This window comes from Ceratotherium simum, chromosome 12 (assembly GCF_057802395.1).
Source record: "Ceratotherium simum simum isolate JZ-2026a chromosome 12, ASM5780239v1, whole genome shotgun sequence".
Classification (NCBI taxonomy): domain Eukaryota; kingdom Metazoa; phylum Chordata; class Mammalia; order Perissodactyla; family Rhinocerotidae; genus Ceratotherium; species Ceratotherium simum.
The window spans coordinates 11235072-11261180 of NC_141911.1; the positions used below are offsets into that span (position 1 = coordinate 11235072).

Sequence of the window (26109 nt, forward strand, 5' to 3'; positions counted from 1 at the left end):
CTTTAAGTTCAAGAGAGAAACAAGGATGCCCACCACCACTACTCCTAGCCAGTTCAGTTAACCAAGAAGGAAAAATAAAAGATATAAGGATTGAAATGAAAGAAGCAAAATTGTTATTATTTGTTGATATGCTTGTCCTCATAGGAAACTGAAGGAATCTTGAGATTGTAGACATTTCTCTACACCAACTACAATTTTCAAAACATGCAACAAAAATATAAGGCTTCTAGAAATATATCCAAGAAAAGATATGCAAGACCTTTATTGAGAGAATTATAAAACTTTTTTGAAAAATATTGAGAAAGTTTTAAAAAAGTGGGGAGACACTGTGCTCATGGACAGGGAGATTGAATATTATAAACCTGTAATTGTGTCCAAATCAGTCTATAAAGTCAATGCAATCTTATTAAAACCAATGGGTTTTTACATAGAATTTGGTAAAAGTTACATGAAAGAGCAAAGGACCAAGAGGAGCCAAGGAGTTCTTAAAGAACAAAAAGAAGAGAAGAGGAGACAGCCTACTAAATATCAAGCTTATTCTAAAAGCTATGGGACTTACTATAGGTATATCAGTGGGACTGAATAGAAAGCCCTATATGTATGGAAACTTAATATATAACAGAAATGGCATTGCAGATCAAAGAGAATCATATTATTCTCTAGAGTAAGAAATCAGTAAATAATACCTAATAGTGAAAAATCAAGAAGTAACAGTATAATCATGTTATTTAGAAATTTGGAGGTGAACACCAAAAAAGAAAAAAAAAAAGCTAGAAGAGTTGAAAATGGTTGCCTCTGGGAAAGGGGAATTAGGAGATGGGTGAGCAGGAAACAGGTAACTTCTTTTTTTAAAATAATGTATCTTTTAGAAATTATCTTTTTAAAATTGATAATGAATAACTTTGAAAAATTTCTTTACAATATTGTATCTTGTATAAAAGGGTTTTTTGAAAAAATACTTTGTCCTACGGTACATCTAACATACTTCAGTTTTATCCTCCTGGTGGCCAGTATGTTAGGCCGACGCTGATTTACAGGAACATATTGAAATTTACATAAACATAATTTTATTTAATTATTCTTTTACCATAAAAAGCTTTTTATAGTCTTCAAGTGGTTTTCATTTTTGATATTTGAAATAAGTTGTCATTTGATAGTTTTATATTGTATACTTTTAGTCCTTAGCATATTGAGTTAGAAATTATTTCATTGACTTCTAAGTGTAATCTTAGTAAGAAAGATGTTACCAATCTTTCTATATTTTTCTCCTTTTTTAAATAACATAAAGGAACAAGGATTTAGAGTAGGTAGTAGCTTTATTCTCATCTGTTCTGGTTAAGCATTATCTAGAATATTATAGTCTTCCTGTTGCTATACTTGAAGAGTACCATTAACAAAGTAAATGGTACCCAGAAAAGGATGAATGAGATGATGTTGGCCCTGATAATCGTGGATATACTTAATATATTTAACTTGCAGAATAGAAGACTAGGGGAGAAACAACTGTCTTTTACATATTTGAGAGGATGCCATGTGAAATAGGGAACTTGTACTGAAATCATGGTAAAAACCAATACAGAGCAACATATTTTGCTCAGTATGGGGAGGAACTTTCTAGGAACTAGGGATACCTAGCATTGCAGGAAGCTGACTCTGAAGAATGGAGCTCCTTTTCTCTGGAAGTATTTAACTATGGGCTAGATATTCCATTAAATTCCTGAGAGATGGCTTCTTCATTGTGTGAAAGTTGATCTCTAAGGTCCTCCAAAATTTTTCAGATTATTTTGTGACATTGAGATACTTCTTTAGCTTTGAACTATTTTGCGTTTTTCAGACCAGTGAATGGAGGTTAAGCTACGTCAATAAGGAATTTGCTGTATGCCCCTCTTACTCACCAATTGTCATAGTGCCCAAATCCATTGATGATGAAGCTCTTCGGAAGGTAGCTACATTTCGACATGGAGGACGCTTCCCAGTACTCAGCTATTATCATAAAAAAAACGGAATGGTAAGTGTACCGCACTGCTGCTTGACCTACTGAAAGACTTGATTTGAGAATCTTTTCTTAGAAATGTTCCCCCTTTCTGTGTACTTGGTCATTGAAGTGATTAGTCTCTCCTACTACATCTTCCTTCATTTAAACTTTAGGGAATCAGGAGTAGAGTGTTTTCTGTGATCAGGATATGACTTTGAATTCTTTCTATGATGCTGCTCAACCTTAGAAAAGCCCAAGACAAGTTTATCTTTAGGACTCAGTACAAAGGGAACTAATGTTCATTTGATTCTTAAAGTAGCACTCTTAGAAAAATAAATTTCTATGACCAGAATAATGGTAAGACACTTTATTTTAATTATTCTCACCAAATTTCCCTGTGAAAGGTAAATTAAGCAAACATTTTTGTTTTCAAAAGGGAGAAGAGTGACACATGTCATTAGTCACAACTTAAGTAAACATGGGAGTCAGGAATTGAATAGGCAAGTGCTCACTGTGTATTTGTTTCCTAAATACTTTCTAAATCTGTTTCTCTCCTCTTATTATCTCTCAGTCAATAAACTGCTTCTCATTTTGAAACCAATAGTATAATAGTGGGTTATAGCTATCTTCCATTTTCTTTTTTCCCCTGGTAACAAGTAAAAATGGATATTTAGGATAAAAAGATTTCTAAAAATTTGCTACTTTGGCATCACATCATCTCTCCTGCTTGCTCAGTAGTATTTCTCTTCAGTAGGGTTCATTATAAAGTATTTTAACAAATGATACTGAATATGCTGTTGTGTCCATTTACGTGGGAAGCACAGTCTGCGGGTTAGCCATTGTCATCTTCTGGTTGACCTTTCTTGATCATGTTGAATTTCAAGATAAAGATAACAGTATATATTGTGGGGTGAAATGGAAATAACTCTAAACTATTCACTAGAGAAGAGATCAGTATAACAGACACTGATTTCTTGAGAAAAGTTTCAAAAGCAAACCTTTGAAAATATATACTTGGTAGTCTTTGGAGACAAGTGGTGAAGTCCTGGAATACTGAAAAGGATGGAAGAAAGCCACTGGAGAATAAATAATAGACAAGCAGCTTTCAAGATATTGAAAATGATTCCGAAAACAAGAATAGTGCATAAAATTTTTTATTTTGCCATTGGTGCCTTTTCTCTTCATAATTCTTGGTAAAACCTGCCAATCCTGCGCCGGCCCCATGGCTTAGCGGTTTAAGTGCATGCGCTCCGCCACTGGCGGCCCGGGTTCGGATCCTGGGTGCGCACTGACGCACCACTTCTCCAGCCATGCTGAGGCCGTGTCCCACATACAGCAACTAGCAGGATGTGCAACTATGACATACAACTATCTACTGGGGCTTTGGGGAAAAAAAAAAAGGAGGAGGATTGGCAATAGATGTTAGCTCAGAGCCGGTCTTCCTCAGCAAAAAGAGGAGGATTAGCATGGATATTAGCTCAGGGCTGATCATCCTTACACACACACACACACAAAAACCTGCCAATCCTAAGTTTATGTAGTTGAAGCAAAAGTTTACTGGCACATAGGCCATTATTATTATCTTTATTATAGGGCCAGGTCCACTCTGTAATCAATTCATTGACTAAATGAATTGTAATATTTGATCTTAAACTATAATTTATCATGTGAAAGTATTTTGAGGTAGTAGGAAGAAAAACTGTAAAAGTGTAAGCCTTATTTTGTTTTTTTTTTTTTTAAATATTTTTGAAGATTTTATTTATTTATTTATTTTTCCCCCAAAGCCCCAGTAGATAGTTGTATGTCGTAGTCGCACATCCTTCTAGTTGCTGTATGTGGGACGCGGCCTCAGCATGGCCGGAGAAGCGGTGCGTCGGTGCACGCCCGGGATCCGAACCCAGGCCGCCAGCAGCGGAGCGCGCGCACTTAACCGCTAAGCCACGGGGCCGGCCCAGCCTTATTTTGTTTTACGATTAGTAACTATTGTCAATACATAGAAATATTTATTTGTTTTAGGATCAAATCCATTTCTAAAGTGTCACACAGTTGTTTTTGAGATACTGTTAATCTAGCTAATTAATTTCTGTTTTCAGAAACAGCTACGATTAAATTTTAAACTGCATTGTGCTTCTAGGTGATTATGCGAAGTGGTCAGCCACTCACTGGCACAAATGGGAGACGGTGCAAAGAAGATGAGAAGCTGATAAATGCTACTCTCAGGGCAGGAAAGCGTGGCTATATCATTGACACTCGATCTCTGACTGTAGCTCAGCAAGCTAGAGCCAAAGGAGGTGGCTTTGAACAAGAAGCTCATTATCCCCAGTGGAGGCGGATTCATAAGTCCATTGAGAGGTAAAAGATTCTGGAGACAGTAATGGACTCTTATTTGAAGCTAATTAGAGTGAGTGAGCCCTTAGCTGTTCAAAAATCACAGGTTTTCAAACGAACCCACACATTAACTTAGAGTCAAAAATTGGCTGGATAGCCTATCATTCTGTTTTATATGATAAGCAGAAAACTTATCTTGGATGCCCACAGGTGAGTTTTAGTCAAACAGCATTCTTTCTCTAAGTCAGCCCTGAAGTTTTATCATTACAAGGTCTCCTCCTCTACTTGTAGATCAGTGGTCACCAAACTTATTGAACAGATGTGCTAAGGATAATTATATTTTCCTAAGTCAAAAGACTTGAGAGATTTCATTTCCCCCATACCTACCAATTCTCACACCCTGTTTCCTCCACCTATATTATCTCATGTTTATGTTTGTAAGTAGTGGTTTAGAAGTGCTTCTGGATGGGTAGGTGGGAGTTGGAGCTAATAAAACAATGGAGTCTGAGCTGGCCTTGGGCATCCCTGCTAACGATACCAGGTATCTCATGTTGGATCCATGGCAATAGGATTGCAGATGTCAGTGGTGCTGTCTCATGACTTGTCATAAAATGCAGTGCTCTGGCCCTCTCCCTAGTCAGATAATTCAGCTATGCGAACTGGGTTTAATCTGTTCAGGTGAGGAACAGTTTACCATGACAGGCATTTTAAGCATTTTTGCAACCATGTTTAAATATCGTTTTTCACTCTTTAATACTCAAGTTACTGTACAGCGAGGTAACTCTTTTTATAGTATTTTGAGCTACTTTTGCTCTTTGATATATTGGAGGCTGAGTTTTTGGTTTGTTTTCTTCCTTCAACATTGTATTTTTTGTTTTCTTTTTTACTATTTCTTCTTTTTTCAAAGGTATCACATACTTCAGGAGAGCTTAATCAAACTTGTGGAAGCTTGTAATGACCAAACACATAATATGGACCGATGGCTCAGTAAATTAGAAGCCTCGAACTGGCTGACTCACATCAAAGAGATTCTTACAACTGCGTGTCTAGCGGCTCAATGTATTGACAGGTAAAGTGCATTTCTGCCTTCTGGAATGGGACATGCACTGCTGACTAGACTTTGCTTTTATCCAGACATATGTTTATATATTATGTTAAAGTTGGTGCCTATTGTATATCTTATGTTCAGATCATTTTATAAATTACTATATAAGATAGTCAGTGCCATTTAGTTATTAATGAAGTATGTGCATAGATTCTGGCATTTAATTGATAATTAATGTTTATGACACAAATATTCTAAGTACTAAAGGACCTATTTTTTCTACAAAATCCTTAAATTATGAATCTACCAATTTCCTTTTCTTAAACTGTGAAAAAGAATGAAAAGAAGTTTTCTTATTTCTTCTCAGAGGGCCAAACTTGCCTTCTTACTTTTGAAATATCAGTGAAAGAAAACATGTAGTTTTGTTTCACAGTAAAATGATTCTAATCTCTCTGACATCTTATTACAAACTACTTGATATGTGCAGTTATAGCAGGATCTCAAGTAGTGATGTGAAGTATATGAAGTGATTTTAGTTTATTCACTCAGTTGAAGGTTGCTAATCCTTGAGACTTGAGGCAGAAGACTTGAACAGAGGCAGAAGGATTGGTATAAGTTGTTGCAGAAGCTTAGAATGCCCTTTTTAAGAAGGGGATTCCTACTGAAACAATAGGTAGGTATCAGTATTGCCACTAAATAGTTGGATGGCACTTTTCTTTGAGACTTCAATTTGTTTTATTGATGCTTCCAAATTAAGGAAATATATATGTAACTTTTTTATGGTTAGTGAGAAATTGATAATAGAATGGGTTGCTTAAGATCTTGTGGTAAGACAGTGACAGAACCAAAAATGGATGGAGACTCTTGGTGTCAGGATTCCGAGGCTGTCACTGTCCTTTATTTTGGGCAAAGCTCATTTATCTAATAAAACACGGGAGTTAAAGACCAAGGTTCTGTGGAGAGAAATCAATAATACAGAATGATGAGGTATTACTATTAAGAGTTTTGTTTCTTTTTAACCTAACTTAAAAAGATTTCCCCTTACATGATGAGTGCAGAGGCTTCTGTTTTCTTATGAAACATGAATTGTAATAGACACTTGTCACCGTGTTGTCTGAGTTTTCAGCCATAATAACGAGATGATGTAGGTCAAAGCAACCGTAGATACAGAACGGTATTTGTCATCGCTACCTTTGTTTAGTTTGGGCTGCCCACCTTAAACAAACAGGGACTTCCACACTCTTAGGAGATTGAAGGTTTGGGTTTATTTTGCCATGTTTGAGTTCCCTTTTCTGATACATATTAGCTTATTACTTATACCTCCATAAAAATCTGCCCTTATAATTAATTACTCAAAATGTAAAAATAGACCTTAACTTCATTGAATTAAATTCAGAATATACCACAGATAACTAAGATACATATTCAGTATATTCAGAAGCCTTAAAATACTTCCTCATACCCTTCAGCTTAATCATTCGATTTCATCCTAAGAATGAGGTTGTTAACCTAACCATAGATAAACATCAGGGAGCCTTATTTTTAAATTAAGAACTCTTAAATAATTCAGCAAAAGACAAAAAAGCTAAGTACATTATCTACAGTGTAACAAAAATTGAGAATAACCTAAATGTCAGGCTATAGAATTAAGTAAATTGTAGTTTATCACTTAATAGAATATTATATAACCATTAATGCAATACTTCTAAAGATGACATAGAAACATGGGAAAATGTTTATAATAAAAGTAGAAATAATAAGAAATTACCTTTTGTTATAGCTATGTAAAGTACGTACATACGTGGGAAAAGAATTAATAGTACTAACCAAACATGAAACTTTTATGTGAAAGTGGTGAGCTTATTTTCCTTTTTTGTGAAATTTTCTTCACTGACGTTTCAATAAAAAGAAATGAAAGGAAGGGGAGGGGAGAAGATGTAGTTAATTTAGTTTTTGGTGTCTTCTCCCACTCTCTTTAGAATAAGGGGGTCCCAGATAGCTCCTAAGTATTGTGGTATAGTGGTATCATTGCCACAGACTTTCTAGATTAACATTTTTTGGGGTGTTTTGTATTTCTTTCTGTTTTCATGTTTCTCAAAGTGTGGTTCAGGACTTGTTTCCCAGATCCATTACAGTTTATGAAGGCGTCCTTACAGTCAGCAGATGGTGAAAAGGTAGAATCAAGATCAGAGAGATATAGAAAAATAACTAAGTGTATGTTTCTAGGTTTGATGAGGAAAGGCTTTAAGCAACTATTAAAGCAGAAAAGGTAAGCACCTACCATATGTGATAAGGACTGCTTTTTGGTTTTGTAAAGGGAGAAGAAATTCAGCTAAAGGGTTCTGTGAAATTTGTTAGAACTTAAAGCGGTTTTTGCCGTGTGAAATTTGGGACTCCTTTTAGTTTTATTTTTTTGCCAAGGGAAGCTTTCTTCATATGCCTTATTTAGCCTTACCACACAGTGCAGACTATATAAGACTTTGAAATATTGTGCTCAATAAATGTTTATTATTAACAGAGTTGGTTGACATGTTGGGAGTATCTCATTTGTACTCTGGATTTTCCTATCAGGGAAGGAGCATCCATATTGATTCATGGAACAGAAGGAACCGATTCCACACTTCAGGTCACCTCCCTGGCCCAGATCATCTTGGAACCAAGAAGCAGGACCATCCGTGGTTTTGAGGCCCTGATAGAAAGAGAGTGGCTGCAGGTGGGCAGAGGAACTGCTAATAATTGATGTTGTGATCCTGATGTGTGGGAGCAGATACTATGTATGAAATTGTAATTGATTAACTTATTTAAATTGTATCTTTAATTTTCTGGGGGACAATTAATCTATCGTCCTCCTAATAAATGTTTGTCATCTTTACTGCCTCTCAATTTCTGTATCTCTCTTTGCTTATATTGCTCGTTTGGCACTTTATTCCCTTAACAAACTCTCATTAGTTGTATTGTTACCCACAGGGGAAATACAAAGAATGTAAACACATGGTCGTGTCTTGCAGAGCTTAGTCTTGTCAGAGATGAAAGACGTAAGCCAGGGGGAAGGGGAAGTAGAGACTTGTAATACAAGGCGCATGCTTCAGCGCTTTCTGCCTTTTGCTCATCTGGCTTCATCCCGTCCTCTTCCCCAGCCAGGTGAAACCCTTCGCCTCCCTTAAGATCCAGCTAAATATCACTGCTTTCATGAAGTCTTTGGGACCTTAACCTCCTTCACAGATGAAATGGATGCATTTTCTTCATGTCATGTTTCCTGAACTAGACCCAAATAAAGTGACTTCTTTGAGGCCAGAGAACCATGTCCAATTCATCTGTGTATCCCTAGGATACAACACAGTATTGTCACCTAATGCTGAATGACAACTAAAATAAAGGTCTCATAAAATAGATGGAAATTCTCCAAGTCAAGAGATTAATTTATGAATGTATATACACTGTGTAATTTAGTAAATAATTGTGATTGGAAACAAATATTTAAGATATATCTTGAAAGTGGAAGTATCTCTAGAGAAAAATCATTTCTGGCCCTTCTAGTTACAATTCGGGTGTATTATGTGTTAATGCACCCCATGTCTACCCTGCCTGACAACTGACCTTTATCTCTAAGTCAGACCATCCTAAATGTTTGGTGAAGATCTATTCAGCTACATTCCTCGTGATGCATAGCAAACAAACAAATGAGTATGATTTATTTATTTATTTATATATTACCATTTTAGTGGGTATCAAAATCCCATTAGCTACTGGAAAATGTTCATGGCATTATCTTTGTCAGATAAAGTAGTATGATGGCCCAAAGATAAAGCAGGTTTGGGATAAGGTCAGTGCTCAGGTTCTGGGCAGGCCAGAGAGCCAAAAATTATTCTTAAATTTCCTGTGGTCAGTAGATGGCAGACTCCTCCAGTTCTTTTTGGGAGAACATGGAAACTAAGGACAGCTTTATCTCTAATATAAAAATATTCCTAAAGATCTCTTCATGACAGTCACTTTTTTCTTATGTAATTAAAGATTTACTATCAGGAGTGACCTTATACAGTTTGTCTATAAGCGCACCACCTTTATCTCCATTTAGTGGTGAGGCTTATGTAGCTTACCGTCTACAATGCTTTGGATAGATAGAAGGTGATAGCTGTCTTTCGCTTTGTACCTGAAGAGCTCATGTCCTTTGACTTTGCTCCAAATTTCAGACCTAGAAAGATGTGTAAGTTTTTCATTGCTGAAGTTCGTTATTCTTCCATTTGATATTTCAAGGACAACTGCAGTTCTTATGCTTATGTCTTAACTGCACAGCCTCAGTAAGTATTTGAAAATTGTCTTTTTCCTTAGTTGCTGAAAATTGTTTTAAATCAAGAAATCGTTAACCTAAACAGCAAGCCACCTAAATTATACGATGTTTCATTTAATGAGTTGCGTGTAACTGTGTGAAATAATGTTAATAGAATGTGCTCTAATGTGATCTCGCTAGGATATGACTGTCACATTTCCATCTTTTCTCAGGCTGGTCACCCATTCCAGCAGCGCTGTGCACAGTCAGCCTATTGTAATAGTAGGCAGAAGTGGGAGTCGCCTGTATTTCTTCTCTTCTTGGACTGTGTATGGCAGATACTTCGTCAGTTCCCCTGTTCTTTTGAATTTAATGAGAATTTCCTCATCATGCTTTTTGAGCACGCTTATGCCTCACAGTTTGGAACATTTCTGGGCAACAATGAAAGTGAAAGGTGGGTACACTGCTCCCATGGGGCCATTTCATTTTTAGTTGTTTTGGTCACTTCCTAAGAAGGACCTGAATTTGCTTCTACATTACTGTTATTTACAAGATGGTAGAGGTTACAGTTAGTATAAATTAGATTGCGTGAAGTGTATTCCTGTTATGAGTCTATCACAGGCTAAGTGAGAGCATATCCTAGACTTTGTTCTATTAGATTAAAATTAGTCCATACACTAATTAAAAAGCTTTGAGTAAATTGGGCAACCATTTTAAATGTTAATTTCCTTATATAGGATCATAGCATCTAACATCTCGAAGAAGCTTTAACTTCTTCTTTAATCCAACTTTAATCCAACTCTTCCCTCCATCCAATTTTATAGATTAGGAAGATAATATCCAGAGAAGTTAAATGCCTTGTTTAGGGACACACAGCCAGTTGGTCACCAAAAGCATGGCTATAGTACAGATCTTCCTACTCCTGTTCTAGACTTTCTCTATTACACCTAGAAACTGTCCTCAGGCCCAGAGTGACAGTCTCACTTCACAGCCAGGACACCATCAAGTTTTATAGGTTTATTGAGAAGCTTCATATCAGAATGATCTGTAAAGGGGCTTAACTGGTAATCGTCTCACTTGGGTACAATCAAAAGGCTTCTACTGGGTGGGAGACAGGATTTGTTCCTTGGCTGGTAGCTGGCATCATTTAGTTGAATAATAAATTTAAACAATGAACAGTTTTTCACAAATGGAATTACTGCATCTTTACCAGTTTAAAATTCAAGCACATAGAGCAATACATGTTTTTTACTTAGAGCTACTTTACTTACTTACTTACTTACTTTACTTTTCAACATGAGAGTCTCTTACAGATTCTTGTCTTCAGAAGTAGGAAAAAATTTAGAACTGAGCATTCTAGAAAGTTCTCTGTCAACATAGTTTTTCCATTGTGCTTTGGCTATAGCTACTGCAGCCACACATGTTCATATGATCAGTTTGACTAGAAAGGTAATTTAATGGATGCGTTTATAATTTATACTGTTTCTTCTTTACTCCCAAGGGTATTTGCTCTGAATGCTTTCCATAATAGTATGGAATTGGGACAGGATTTGCTTGTTTGTAGGCATGTTCAAGCTGAAATGTCTCATGTGGGCATTATAAAATTGAACCTTTGTAAAAACATTTAGATGGGTCGGTAGTTGGGTTTTCCCCTGGGATGTTTTTATTAAGAGTTTAGGCTTAAATGAATCTTTGAACATTGTACCACACATTTTTCATAATTTCATTAATATGAAATTTACTTTTGGTATTTTGGTGTCATTTTAAGTTGACTTTCTAGTAATGATTATACTTAAATATTATTATACTTATATTCATTACTTATGCCAAAAGAACAGGTCTGCTTCTAAAAACTAGGGTTTGAATTGACTCAGGATGGAGATGTCATAAATATTTCACTTTCCCACTCCAGAAACTATTCTGTAACACCACAGTTAATCCAAATAAAACATAGTTATTGATAATTTCTTTCCTTATTAACAGGAGGTGGAAAGTTTAATGCTTCCTGACTTTAGGGTTCTGTTCACCTCTGTTCTAAAATCTAGAATTTTGCTAGACAAAGGAGAGAGTTTAATTAGAAGAGATGACCAAAGAGAAAGCAATGACCATACTTTTTTCCTTTTAAATATTATATACACAAGAATAAGAAGTTTTAAGGTTTCTTATTAATACAGAGTCTAAAATTACTTGAACCTATTGAATTTGGAGATTGGAACATTAACTGGTCCTATAAAAAAAATCTTTAAAAACCACCGAAACTTCTTGGTGAAAGGCAATTTCAGTTAAAAGGGAAACTGCAACCTTTTTAAAAAACGGCTTTATTGAGATATTATTCACTTACCATAATATTTACCCATTTAAAGTGTGTAATTCAGTGGGTTTTAGTTCATAGTATATTCAGAGTTGTGCAACCATCACCAAATCTAATTTTAGAACATTTTCATCACTCCCAAAACAAACCCCATATCCATTAGCAGTCATTATGCATTCTTCTTCCCTTATCTCCTAACCCCTGGTGACCACTGATCTGCTCTCTGTCTATAAATTTGCCTGTTTGGATATTTCATATAAATGGAATCATACAACATGTGGCCTTTTGTGATTGGCTTCTTTCACTGAGCATCATGTTTCCAAGTTTCATCCATGTTGTGGAATATATCAGCACTTCATTCCTTTCCATTACTGAAGAATATTCCACTCCATAGATATATCCATTTGTCAGTTGATGGACATTTGGGTTGTTTTCCCCTTTTGGCCACCATGACTAATGCTGCATTAAACATTTGTCTGCAGCTTTGTGTGTGGACATATATTCATTTATCCTGGGTGTAAACTTAGGAGTGGAATTGCTGGGTCATATGGTAACTCAGATTTTGAAGAACTGTGAAACAAAGTGGCAGTACCACTTCCCGTTCCCACCAGCAATGTTTGAGGGCTCCAGTTTCTCTACATCTACACCGTTTTTTATTGTCTGCCTTTTTGATTTAGTCATCCCAGTGGGTGTAAAGTGGTATCTCATTATAGTCATTCGCATTTCCTTAATAACTAAGGATGTTGATCATCTTTGCATGTGCTTGTTGGCTCTTTGTGTATCCTCTTTGGAAAAATATCTATTCAAATACTTTGCCCATTTTTTAATTGGGTTATTTGCCTTTTTATTGTTGAGTTGTAAGAGAATATTAATAGAGATTGCATTGAATCTATAGATTACTTTGGGTAGTATTGCTCCCTCAACGATAATAAGTCTTCCAATCCATGAACAAGGATGTCTTTCCATTTATTTAGCTCTTTAATTTCTTTTGGCAGTATTTTATAATTTTCAGTATACAAATCTTTCATTTTTGTGGTTAAATTTATTCTTGGTATTTTATTATTGTGGATGCTATTGTAAATGGAATTGTTTTCTTATCTTTTTTGGAGTATTCACTGCTGGCGAATAGAAACATGACTTTTTTTGTCTATCTTGTACCCTGCAATTTTGCCAAATTTATTAGCTCTAGTAGTTTTTGTGGATTCTTTGGGATTTTCTATGTATAGGATCATGTAATCTGCAAATACAGACTGTTGTACTTCTTCTTTTCCAATTTGGATGTCTTTTCTTTCTTTTTCTTTTCTAATGAACTTTCAGTATGACGTTGAACAGCAGTGGTGAAAGCAGGCACTCTTGTCTTATTCCTGATTTTAGGGAGAAAGCTTGCCGTCTTTCACCATTGAATATGATGTTAACTGGTGTTTTCATAAATGCCTTTTATCATTTGAAGAAGTTCCCTTCTATTCCTAATTTATTGAGTGTTTTTATTATGCAAAGATGTTGGGTTTTGTCAAATGCCTTTTCTGCATTAATTGCAATGATCATGTGGTTTTTTTCCTTATTCTATTAATATGTTGTATTACATTGATTGATTTTCTTATGTTGAACCATTCTTGCATACCTGAGGTAAAGCCCATTTGGTCATGGTGTATAATCCTTTTAATGTGCTTTTGTATTTGGTTTACTAGTAGTTTTTTGAGGATTTTTGCATCTTCATTTATAAGGGATATTGTATTATTGTAGTTTTCTTTCCTTGTGATGTCTTTGTCTGGCTTTGGCATCAGGGTAATAATAACTTCATAAAATAAGTTAGGAAGTGTTCTTTCCTTTTCTGTTTCTTGGAGAGTTTGAGAAGGATTGGTGTTCATTCTTTTTTTAATGTTTGGTAGAATTAACCAGTGAAGCCATTTGGTCGTGGACTTTTCCTTGTTGAGAGGTTTTTTATTACTGATCAATCTTTTGTTGTTGTTGTTTTGGTCTGTTGAGATTTTCTGTTTCTTGAGTCAGTTTAGGTAATTTGTGTGTTTATAGGAATTTGTCTGTTTCATCTAGATTATCTAATTTGTTGGTGTACAATTATCCATAGTATTCTCTCTTATAATCCTTTTTATTTCTGTAAGGTTAGTAATGTCCCACTTTCATTTCTCATTTTAGTTATTTTCATCTTCTCCTTTGTTTCCTTTGTTATTCTAGCTAAAGGGACAATTTTGCTGGTCTTTTCAGAGAACTAACTTTTGGTTCCATTGATGCTTTGTATTGTTTTTTTATTTTCTGTTTTGTCTGTCTTCTCTCTAATCTTTATTTTTTCCTTCCTTCTGCTAGCATTGGTTTAGTTTGCTCTTCTTTTTCTAGTTCCTTAAGGCACAAAGTTAGGTTAATGATTTCAGATCTTTGTTCTTTCTTAATTTTTTTTTTTGGGGTGAGGAAGATCGGCCCTGAGCGAACATCCGTGCCCATCTTCCTCCACTTTATATGGGATGCCTCCACAGCATGGCCTGACAAGCAGGGCATCTATGCCGGCCCGGGATCTGAACCCGGGTCGCTAGCAGCGGAGCACGCGCACTTAACCGCTACGCCACAGTGCCGGCCCTCTTTGTTCTTTCTTAATGTAGGTGTTTATTGCTATAAATTTTCTTCTGCACACTGCTTTTACTAGATCCGTATAAGTTGTGTTAGCGTGTTGTGTTTTTGTTTTCATTCATTGATAAGTATTTTCCACTTTCTCTTGTGATTTCTTCTTTAACCCACTGGTTGTTTAAAAGTATGTTATATAATTCCACATATTTATGAATTTTCCAGTTTTTCTTCTGTTATTGATTTCTAACTTCATTCCATTTTGGTTAGACAAGATACTTTGTATGATTTGTTTTGTAGCCTAACATGATCCATTCTGGAGAATGTTTCATGTGCCCTTGAGAAGAATGTGTATTCTGTTGTTGGTTATAGTATTCTATATTTCTCTTACATTTTATTCAAATCCTGTATTTCCTTATCTGTCTAGTTGTTCTACACATTATCAAAAGTGAGATATTGAAGTCCTCAACTATATTGTAGAATTGTCTATTTCTCTATTCTGTTATGTCAGTTTTCGCTTCATATATTTTGTGACTCTGGTGCAAGGTGCGTATATATTTATAATTATTATATCTTCTTGATGGATTGACCCTTTTTTCATTATATAATGTCCTTCTTTGTCTCTTGTAAGCGTTTTTGTCTTGAAGTTTATTTTGTCTGATGTAATATATACACCCCAGCTCTCTCTTGGTTACTATTTATATGGAAAATCTTCTATCCTTTCACTTTCAATTTATGTGCGTCTTTGACTCTAAAGTGAATCTTTCGTAGGCAATATATATTTGGATCATGTTTTTTAATCCATTCTGCTAATCTCTGCCTTTTGTTTTTTTTTCCGTTTTTTTTTTTGTGTGTGTGTGTGAGGAAGATCAGCCCTGAGCTAACATCCATGCCAATCCTCCTCTTTTTGCTGAGGAAGACTGGCTCTGGGCTAACATCTGTGCCTATCTTCCTCCACTTCATATGAGATGCCGCCACAGCATGGCCTGACAAGCGGTGCATCAGTGCATGTCTGGGATCCGAACCCGGGGCTGCCAGCAGTGGAGTGCCTACACTTAACCACTACACCACAGGGCCGGCCCCTAATCTCTGACTTTTGATTGGACAGTTTACTTCATTTATATTTAAAGTGATTACTAATAAGGAAAAACTTATTTCTGCAATTTTTTTTTTTTTTCGTGAGGAGGACTAGCCCTGAGCTAACGTCTGATGCCAATCCTACCCTTTTTTCTTGAGGAAGATTGGCCCTAAGCTAACATCTGTGGCCATCTTCCTCTACTTTAAATGGGACACCGCCAAAGCATGGCTTAACAGGCAGTGCGTCGGTGCGCGCCCAGGATCCAAACCTGCGAACCCCGGGCCCCCGCAGCAGAGTGTGCGCGCTTAACCGCTTGCACCAGTGGGCTGGCGCCTATTTCTGCCATTTTGCTATTTGTTTTCTGTATGTCCTATACCTCTTTTGTTCATTTCCTCCATTACTTACCTTCCTTTGTGTTTAATTGATTTTTTATAGTGTACTATTGATTCCCTTCTCGTTTCTTTTTGTATATATTTTAAAAATATATTTTTTTAGTGGTTACCAGGCAAATTTCAGTTAACATCCTAAATTTATAACAATCTGGTTTGAATACCAACTTAATTTCAATGGCATACAAAACTGTTCCTATACAGCTCTGCTCCCCTGTATGTTGTAGTCACAAATTACATCCTTATACGTTATATGCCCATTAACATAAATTTATAATTGTGTTTATCCATCTCTTTTAAATTATGTAGGAAGTAAAAAGAGTTACAAACCAAAAATACAATAATAACTTACTTTTATACTTTCCTATGTAGTTATCTTTACCAGAGTTATTTCTTCATATGGCTTCGAGTTACTGCCTATTGTCCTTTCATTTCAGCTTTCAGGACTCCCTTTTGCATTTCTCTTGTAAAGCAAGTCTACTAGCAATGAACTCCCTCAGTTTTTATTTATTTGGGAATGTCTTAATTTCTCCTTAATTTTTAAAGAATAGTGTTGCTGGATGTAGAGTTCTTGGTAGGTAGTTTTTTTCTTTTAGCACTTTAAAAATGTCATTGCTCTCCCTCTGGCCTACATGGTTTCTGATGAGAAATCTGTTGTTAATCTTAATGAGGATCCCTTATACATGAGGAGTTACTTCTCTCTTGCTGCTTTCAGGATTCTCTCTTTGTCCTTGGCTTTAGAGAGTTGGATTATCATGTGTCTCAGTGTGGATCTCTTTGCCTTTATTATTCTTGGAGCTCACTGAATTTCTTGAATATGTAGATTCATGTCTTTTATCAAATTTGGGAAGTTTTCAGTTCTTAATTTTTTTTGTGTGTGGTTCTTTTTGTTTGTTTGTTTGTTTCCATCTCTATTGGGGTATAATTGACAAATTGGCCATTAATTCTTTATATAGTCTTTCTGCCCCTTCTCTCTCCTCTCTTTCTGGGACTCATATTATGCATATGTTGGCACCACAGGTTCGCTTAGGCTCTGTTCATTTTTCTTCACTCTTTTTTTTTTGTTCTTCTCCTCAAGAGTGGGTAATTTCAATTGACCTAGCTTCATCTTTGTTTATTCTTTCTTTGCTTGCTCAAATCTGCTATTGAAACCATTTAGTGAGTTTTTTATTTCAGATATTGTACTTTTTAGTTCCAGAATTTGTGTTTGCTTCCATTTTATAATTTTTTGTCTCTTTATTGATATATTCTTTTTTTTGAGACGTTGTTCTCCTGGTTTCCTTTAGTTCTTTGTTCATAGTTTCCTTAGCTCTTTGAGCATTTTTTAAGACAGTTGATTTAAAGTCTTTGTCCAGTAAGTCCAAAGTCAGTGCTTGCTCAGGACAATTTCTGTTCATGTTTTTCTATGAATGGGCTATACTTTCTAGTTTTTTTTGCATCATTTGCAATTTTAAATCTGGACATTTAAAATATTGTAATGTGGTTCTCCAGAAATCAGATTCTTCCCACTCCTTGGAGTTTGTTTTTGTTGCTTGCTGTAGGCTGTAGCTGTTCATTTATTTAGTCATTTTCTAAACTATTTTTGTAAAGTGTGTATTCTTTCTCATGTGTGGTCTCTGAAGTACCTGTTCTTTTAGTTTGTGTTCAGCTAGTGTTTTGACAGCAATTTCCTTGAATACCAGGAGGCAAAAGAGAGAGAGAAAAAGAGGGAGGGAAAAGAAAAAAGGAAAACAACTCAAGACAAAGAAAAAAAAATCCTCTCACTGTCTTTACAGATTGGCTTTGTGCTGGAATGTTCTTTCAATGCTTAGTCAGGTCTTAGCCTTCACTTCCTGCTCTCATTGAGCCTAGAGAGCAGCCAGAGCTGAAGATTTGGGATCTTCTCAGGTCTCTTCTGAGCATGTTTCCTGCCTTAGGAGTGCATGTAGCTTTCTAAATTCCTCAGTATACATCGGCACCTTTGCATTCCCTGATTTCCCAAAGGACCTTATTCTCTGGGCTTTTGATGCTCTGTTGTATCCCTCCACCATAATCTTTTCTTCTAAATGACTGCAGGTTGTTCATTCGCTTTATAATGTTTTCTAGGAATGCCCGCCACTTTTCTGCCCACAGTGATTTCTGAGTTAGGTGTAACAAAGACAAGTGCTTCAGGTAGCCCCTGGACAGGTTAGAAAGGACAGACACAATTCTTTGTGAATAAAGACTGCGCTATTCCTTCTGGAGCCAGGGACCAGTGTCCCATACTGGGAACATGGGCTGCCATCTTCAGGACCTCCATGAGCTAAGGAGTGGGTGGGGCAAGAGCAAATAAAAATGCCATAAAGCTTTCCTGTTGTTTTTAAATTACCTTTTCCTTGATTCTGTGTTTGCTTGTGTGCTATAAACCTTTGCCTATTTCCCAGAGGTCTGACATAGTTGGTTCTAACAGTTTCTGCCAGTGTTTCTGTGGAGGGATGGGCATTTGGAGCTGCCTGCTCTGCCATTTTTGCTGGCATCACTCTTCCCCTTCATTTTTTTTTTTTTTTAATTAATTAATTAATTTTTTCCCTCAAAGCCCCAGTAGATAGTTGTATGTCATAGCTGCACATCCTTCGAGTTGCTGTATGTGGGACACGGCCTCAGCATGGCTGGAGAAGCAGGGCGTCAGTGCACGCCCGGGATCCGAACCTGGTCTGCCAGCAGCGGAGCGCACGCTCTTAACTGCTAAGCCACGGGGCCGGCCCTCTTCTCCTTCATTTTTGAAGCATAATTTTCCTGGATATACACATCTTGGTCAACAGTCTTTATCTTGCAGCACTTTGAATATGTCATACCACTGCTTTCTGGCCTCATAGTCTCTGATAATAAGTCATTATTTTTATTGAGGATCCCTTGTATGTAATAAGTCATTTTTCTCTTGCTGCTTTTACAATTCTCTCTTTTTCTTTGGCTTTTAACAGTTTGATATTGATGTATCTAAGTGTGGACCATTTTGAATTTATCCCACTTCGAGGTCTTTGAGCTTCTAGGGTGTGTAGATCAATGTTTTTCATCACATTTGAGAAATTTTGAAACATTGTTTTCCAAACATTATTCTGCCTCTCTCTCTTCTCCCCTTCTGGGACTCCTGTTATGCATACATATGTTGTATACTTGGTAGTATCCCACAGATTTATGGAGTTCTCTTCAATTTTCTTCATTCTTTTTTTTTGTTTTCCTCAGAAATTGATAATCTCAATTGACCTATCTTCAAGTTCACTCATTCTTCTGCCAGCTCAAATCTACTGTTGAGCTCCTCTGGTAATTTTTCATTTCAGTTATTATGCTTTCAAATCAGGATTTCTATTTGGTTCTTTTTTATATTTTCTACCTCTTTATTGATATTGTCTATTCGGTATGGCATTGTTGTCATACTTTCCTTTAATTTCTCAGGCATCGTTTCTTTAGTTCTTTGAACATATTTGTGATAGCTGATTTAAAGTCTTTGTCTAGTAAGTCCAATATCTTTCTTCTCTCCTGGGGACAGTTACTTCTGTCAGCTATTTTGCCCTGTGTATGGGCTGTACATTTCTGTTTCTTTGTGTGTCTTACCATTTTTTTTGAAAACTGATAGGTAATATAATATGGCAAATATGGAAATTAGATCCCCCTATCTTGCAAGGGTTTGTTGTTGTTGCTGGATTTTTGTTTTTGTTTTTTTTCTTTTTTTGTCTTTCTTTCTGTTTAGTCCCTTTCCTGGACTAATTCTGTAAAATTTTTATCTCCTCTAGTGTTCAGCCACTGAAGTCTCTGCTCAGATAGCTAGACTTAGTGGTCAGCTAACAATTAGTCAGAGATTTCTTTAAATGTCGTGAATGAATAAATCTTTCACCCTTTGCTGAGGGGCTCTGTGTGTGTCTTGGGGCATGGCTTCAACACTTGGGTAGTTTACAACTCTGCTTTAGCCTTCAGCTTGAACAGGGCCTCAGGTTCAGCCAGAGGAGAAAAACTGGAGCTGTCGCAAGTGTTTTCTGGGCATGTGCACAGCCCTGCACACATGTACACCCCTGTAAACTCTCAGGCTTACGTCAGAGCTTTTCAAAACCCCACTGTGGACGTCTCATTCCCTAAATCTTCCTTTTATGATTTTGGCCAGCCTCTTCTTCGCCCCAACTGATAGGGCAGCCTCAGGCAGCTGTGGTATTAGACAGTTTCTGCTCGTTGCTTGTGACAGATACGCTGGGTGATAAGGCTTTTTCTTCAGAGAGAACTCGGAGTCAAGTCAAATAACTACACCACTCTGCAAAGGAGGCTTTGCCAGGGAGCTTGAAAGACATATAAATAGTGATGTGTTCTGGGGGTGGTACTTTTTGAGGAGCTCCAAACCTGGTCTACCCCTCCAGTGGCTGCAAGGCTGCTGGTTTTCAGTGATACTGTAGAGCTGGGGAAAGGGTGTTGGCAGTAGGCCAAGTTAAAAATGCCCCAAATCCTGCTGTTCTTCCAGAGGTTCAGCATTTTTTCTTGGAGAAATGCTGCTCAGATTGTTGGAAGCCTTTTGGTAGTTGAGAACAGAGTTGAGAAAATGTTTATTTTGAGTATTTTTGCCACTATTTGTTACTTTTTGAAGATGATATATGGAGGTCCTTCCTCTGCCATTCCAGAAGTTCCCCGCCTAAATGCAACATTTTAAACTATGCCCTGAGAAACTTTAGGTACATTTCTTTTTCATTGTCATCAGCCCCTTTCTCCTTTTCTCCAGTGTATTAATGGAAAAAGTTCAAGACTGAAATTAGAAGATCTGAGTTTGAAGCTCCACTATGCCACTTACTAGCTGTGTAACTTCTCTGAATCTATTTCTTCTGATGTTAAAGGCAAAAATTAATATCTGCCTCACTGGGTTGTAGTGAGGATCAAATAACACAACATGTGAAAGCTCCTAGCATGATACCTGTCACTTCATAGGCATTTAAAAAATGTTAGTTCATTCATCCATTCCTCCTTGAATCTGTCACCAGCTCAGCCAGCAGCCTAGAACAGACCACTGATGACATTTTGACACAGAGCCACAAAATTACTCTGGCTGGCACTTTGATTCTACTGAACATGATAGCAAGTAACTCATGCTCTGTGTCATCGGATGCAAAAAAAGGAAAAGTAATTGGTAACCTCTAGTGGGAGTCAGCATGTGAGATGAAACCTGTTTTACAGTTCATTTGTTAGACATTAATACTAAGGGATGTTAAAAAATATTATACTAAAAAGGATTCCATGGTCAGATATGCTTTTAAAATGCTGAACAAAACAAAATTGTGTATGTAGAAGAGGCTTTACTGTTGTTATTTTGATTTTTGTTTGTTGGTTGGTTTTTAGGAGATCAAAGATTATGTCCAAATAATCATCACAAAGGCAACTCTTTTCATGGCACTTAAATGTATCAGGAATCTAATATCCTATCCCACCATTTCTTAAAGCATTTCCTACTTAGCCCTGGACTGTACTGTGATGGGAGGAGAGGGGGAATTAGTGATTCACATAGTCAAGGAAATTTGGGGAATGTGGCATAAAATAATCCCCTCTCAGAGAGTCATGAAACAGTCATTAAAGGCTTTAAGATGCCCTTTGATAAAGCAATGTATATAACTTTCATTCATCATTTAAATAATATGTTTGACTCTGGACTTCTTTTTGGTTATTACCTATTAATATCCCTCAGAACTAGCTTTCATTAAAGAGATCACAAACAGATTTTTTTGGTGAGGAAGATTGGCCCTGAGCTAGCATATATGCCAGTCTTCCTCTGTTTTGTTTGTGGGATGCCGCCACAGTGTGGCTTGATGAGCGTGTGTAGGTATGCGCCTGGGATCCGAATCCTCGAACCCCAGGCCACTGAAGCGGAGCGCGCAAACTTAACCGCTACACCACCGGGCTGACCCCCTGCACAAATAGATTTTATCTCACATTCTGATTCCCATTGGGTAGAGCCTACCAGTAGTACTAACTGAGAAGGATTTTGAAGCTGTGTGGGGTGGGCTTAGTTGGAAAAGTTTCAGTGATTGGCTAGCCATTGGCTTGGGGGTGCAGTGGTCTCCTGTCCTCACCATGCCTGGTTCCTGGGAACCCAGTATGGGACTTGCTATCCTAACAATTAAATTCCAGTGCCACATGGGTTCTGTGATTATGTGCGTTCTTTTTATTGCTAGCATAAAAAGAATGCACATAATTTACTTGCCTGAAGCTTATAAGTAATCAATTAGTTTCAGAGACAAAACCAATTTTACAGTAAAATTTCAGCTTAAACATAATCCTGTGAAAATTGAATATATTATCTTTTTGGTTAATATAAGGTTTACCACAAATTATCTTTAAATCCTTCTTAAAATTTATTTTTTCTAAAATGTGTCAGGTCACTTTCCCTCCCTAACGGTTTATTCCATGTTAAAGAGTGTTATAGAATTTCAGAATTATTATGAGGACTGTTCATTTTATATAAATTTAGATTAAATCTGCATTTACATCAAGATGCATATTTATTTTTAATCTTTGATAGTATTTTATGTACATGTAATTTATTTGCTCTAAAAGCTGTCTAAAAAATTTTTTGTTTGACATTTGACTCAACCTCCACTTTTAATATGATATGTATGATTTTTGTGTCTTTACATTTTAGTCTTCTCCAAAACAAAAAAGTTAGAAAGTTTTTTTTATATTTAGCAATTTTAAATTAAAATACAATCCCAGATAAAATAAAGGACTTTTGCATATAGTAACTCTCTCTGGGTTAATATTTAACACCGAACCTGACATGACCAGATTCTGATTTTATCCTTCTTGTTGGCTTTGGAAGCCTGTAAAACAGTGTTTGTTTTGTGATTGTTGAGAGTTATATGATGCAGGTTGAATTTTCTGACAAACATTTTTATTTTACAATGTTTTGTTCTTCTAAAAGTCTTGTGTTTTGCTTTCTAACATACAGAGAGAAATTGTCCTATTAGGAGGAGCATGTAATAATGGTTATTATAAATTAACTGCTTTAATGGCAATTTTCTTTCTTGATCAGATGTAAGTTGAAGCTACAGCAGAAAACAATGTCTCTGTGGTCCTGGGTCAATCGGCCCAGTGAACTGAGTAAATTCACCAGTCCTCTCTTTGAAGCCAACAATCTGGTCATCTGGCCTTCAGTTGCTCCACAGAGTCTTCACCTTTGGGAAGGTAAGCCATGCATCCTTTGCAAATTTTTGATTAATAGTCAAGGATGCTCTCTCAACTGCCTGTGAGTACATGCTGTTGTTGATATTTGAAGATAGTGAGGTGGACCTGACCCTCAGACTTTGGTGTAATTATTTTTTTCTCAATAAGGGCATGGATCTCTCTTTCATATCTGTTATCTGGTCACACTTTTTTTTTTTTCAGTCCCCATTTGAGACATTAACAGTGATTATTTAATGGATACTGCTGTTTGTATTGGATATTTTCCCTATTAAGGGAAGGTTAAAATAAGAAGGTACATTACTTTTTTTATCGTCATTAAATAAAACAAAATTTACCAACTTAACCATTTTTAAGTGTACAATTCAGTATTGTTAAGTATATTCACACTGTTGTGAAACAGATTTCCAGAACTTTTCATCTTGTGAATTTGAAACTCTATACTTGTTAAACAACTTCCCATTGCCCCTCTCTCCAGCCCCTGGCAACTACCATTCTGCTTTCTGTCTCTGTCAGTTTGACTGCTCTAGGTTCCTCATATGAGTAGAATCATTTGTCTTTTTGTGACTGGCTTCTTTCACTCAACGTACTCAAAAGTTGCAGCATGTGACAGGATTTCCTTCCTTTTTAGGGTTGAATAATTTTCCATTATATCTATCTATCTATATATACACACTACATTTTGTTTATCCATTCATCCACTGATGGACACTTTTGTTGCTTCCACCTTTTGGCACATAGGTGTGCAAATATCTCTTCAAGATCCTGCTTTTAATTCTTTTGGGTATGTACCCAGAAGTGGAATTGCTGGATCCTATGATAATTCTATGTTTAATTTGTTGAGGAACTTCCATACTGTTCTCCATAACAGTTTTACCATTTTACAATCCCACCAACAGTGCACAAGAGTTTCACTTTCTCCACATCCTTGCCAACACTTGTTAATTTCTGGGTTTTTTCCCCCTTTAGTAGTGGCTGTCTTAATGGGTGTGAGGGAAAGTACATTACTTTTTGTGTAAGAAAGTTGGTAGGTGGTTGGGACAGGAATAAATTTTAAGCTCCTAAGAGATGGCTTCTCCCTGTTTACTTTATTAAGCAGTCCTTAGGATAGGTTCTTCTGTTAAATGCTATTGAAGGATTATGTGAGCTAGTCATTCTAGTAAGGTTCTGTAAATGTGCACAAATGCCATCCATCAGTGCAGTAATGCAGACTTGGAATTCACGTGGAACAATAATCTATGCTTAATTTTCAAATCTGTTCTAAAGGAGTTTTACCTACAGTAATTTTTCAGACTCCTGAAGCTTATCTCCTTAAATACCAAAGCTTTTTTTAAAAAAAATAACCAAAAGCTATCTAAAATATATTAGCCATTCATTAAATGAAGACTGTAAATATCATTTAATTTCATTTTAATCATTTTTAAGGTAGTAAGTACATCTTTATTCGTCTTTGTATTAAACAGCATAAGGTATACACATAGGAGTGGTAGCTTTTTGGTAAATTGAACTTAATTACCATAAATGTCAGTTATTATACTGTGCTCTAATATGTTATGCCCTCAAGGGCAACTCGTGTGGAAAACTGTTTGCCCTTTATGTGTAAAGGGGTCTCAGATTGCTTTGCTTTCTCAGTTTGAGACTGAGTCTGTTTCTGTCACTTCTCTGGATGTCCGCTCTCACATCTTGTTCCTCTTGGCATATCTGTCATTAGCTGCTGTCTCCCCCCTCAGTTTATGCTTCTCATCTTATCTGTTGAGGTGTCCCTTAGTTAGAATTGTGGGGAAATGGCCTCAGATAGTCTCAAGATTCTCTGAACCCGAGCTTTAGTGCTTTGGGAATTTTTGGCTACTCAGAACTTCTTGCTTACTTTCTTGATTACTTCTTGCTTACTTTCTTGATTGTTGTAGACGGTCATAGGTACAGTATAAGTTATCTCTTAAATGAGAGATTGCAGCCCAGCTTCGTGTTTAACACTTCTGGGACAGTTTACTTAGAAGCCACTGTCATGTTTAATAACTGAATTGAGAGACTTACTACTTGGGAGAAAAGCCAAATTTGGGAGTTGGATGGCCTAAAGGCTGATTTAACTAGTTTTTACCAAACCTCATTGAGAGGTTAGGGATTAAGTGATAGAAGGAAGTCTTTGTTGTTATTACAGGAATGAATTCCTACCATTCCATTAAGAACACACTTTCTATATTTGTTTAGTGCCTCCTCAACTTAGAACTGGAAGAAATTCTGTGTTAGATAAAATATTCTCATGGTAGGTATATGGATTGTTCAGTGAGACTACTCTTTAGTCTTAAAATGTCTCTCTGCTGTTTATATTTACGTCATAGTTAACCATTAATATTAAGTAATTCTTGTATTGAAGAACAGAATTTTAAAAATAGGTTCGTATAGTAGAAAAATCAACACAGGTCAGTCTTTGTGCTTCTGTTTTTCCCTTTCTGATAGAGACTAGCATTTGGGCGTGTCCAGAAGGACTCTTGAGGGCCCAGGGCAGTTTGGTTTATAGAAAGTGTTTTAATGAACGTAAAACTTTTGTGGACTTGCCAGCTGCCTGACATGTTGCAGCCTGGAAACATTTTGTACCTCCTTATTTGAATATCTTTAAGCAATTATTTTGGGATGATGTAGTTAATATAGGTCCATGTAGATGAGAGAATGTCTCCATTTAGTCCATAATAAAAGGATAATTGTTATTATTCGGGGAAAGAAGCAATTGCCTGCAGAATTGGAAAACTACCTTTTAAGTAAGAGAGAGGAGAGAGAGTGCTGAAGTTTAGGCTTCTAAATAACAATTTGTGTGGTTCTGCTTTTACACTAACTGCCACTTTTCCAGTGAAAATGATTTCACACAGAGGAAGTCTTATAGGTCTGGGTAAAGTTCTATAATTGTAAAAAAAAAAAAAGATTTGTGTTGTGAAACTGGAAAGTTTATGGCATATAAATTAGCTTGTTTTCCTGAATATATC

General features: G+C 36.4%; 1 protein-coding gene across 1 annotated transcript in view; it reads left to right on the top strand.

Moving 5' to 3' along the window:
* MTMR9 (myotubularin related protein 9) overlaps nucleotides 1–26109 on the top strand; it is a 57777-nt gene that overhangs the window by 26346 nt on the left and 5322 nt on the right. The window contains exons 4-9 of the mRNA XM_004433516.3: nucleotides 1835–2008; nucleotides 4110–4327; nucleotides 5211–5372; nucleotides 7920–8061; nucleotides 9849–10069; nucleotides 22983–23134. Coding sequence (XP_004433573.1) covers nucleotides 1835–2008; nucleotides 4110–4327; nucleotides 5211–5372; nucleotides 7920–8061; nucleotides 9849–10069; nucleotides 22983–23134 — 1069 coding nt within the window. The remainder of the gene's footprint in view (nucleotides 1–1834; nucleotides 2009–4109; nucleotides 4328–5210; nucleotides 5373–7919; nucleotides 8062–9848; nucleotides 10070–22982; nucleotides 23135–26109) is intronic.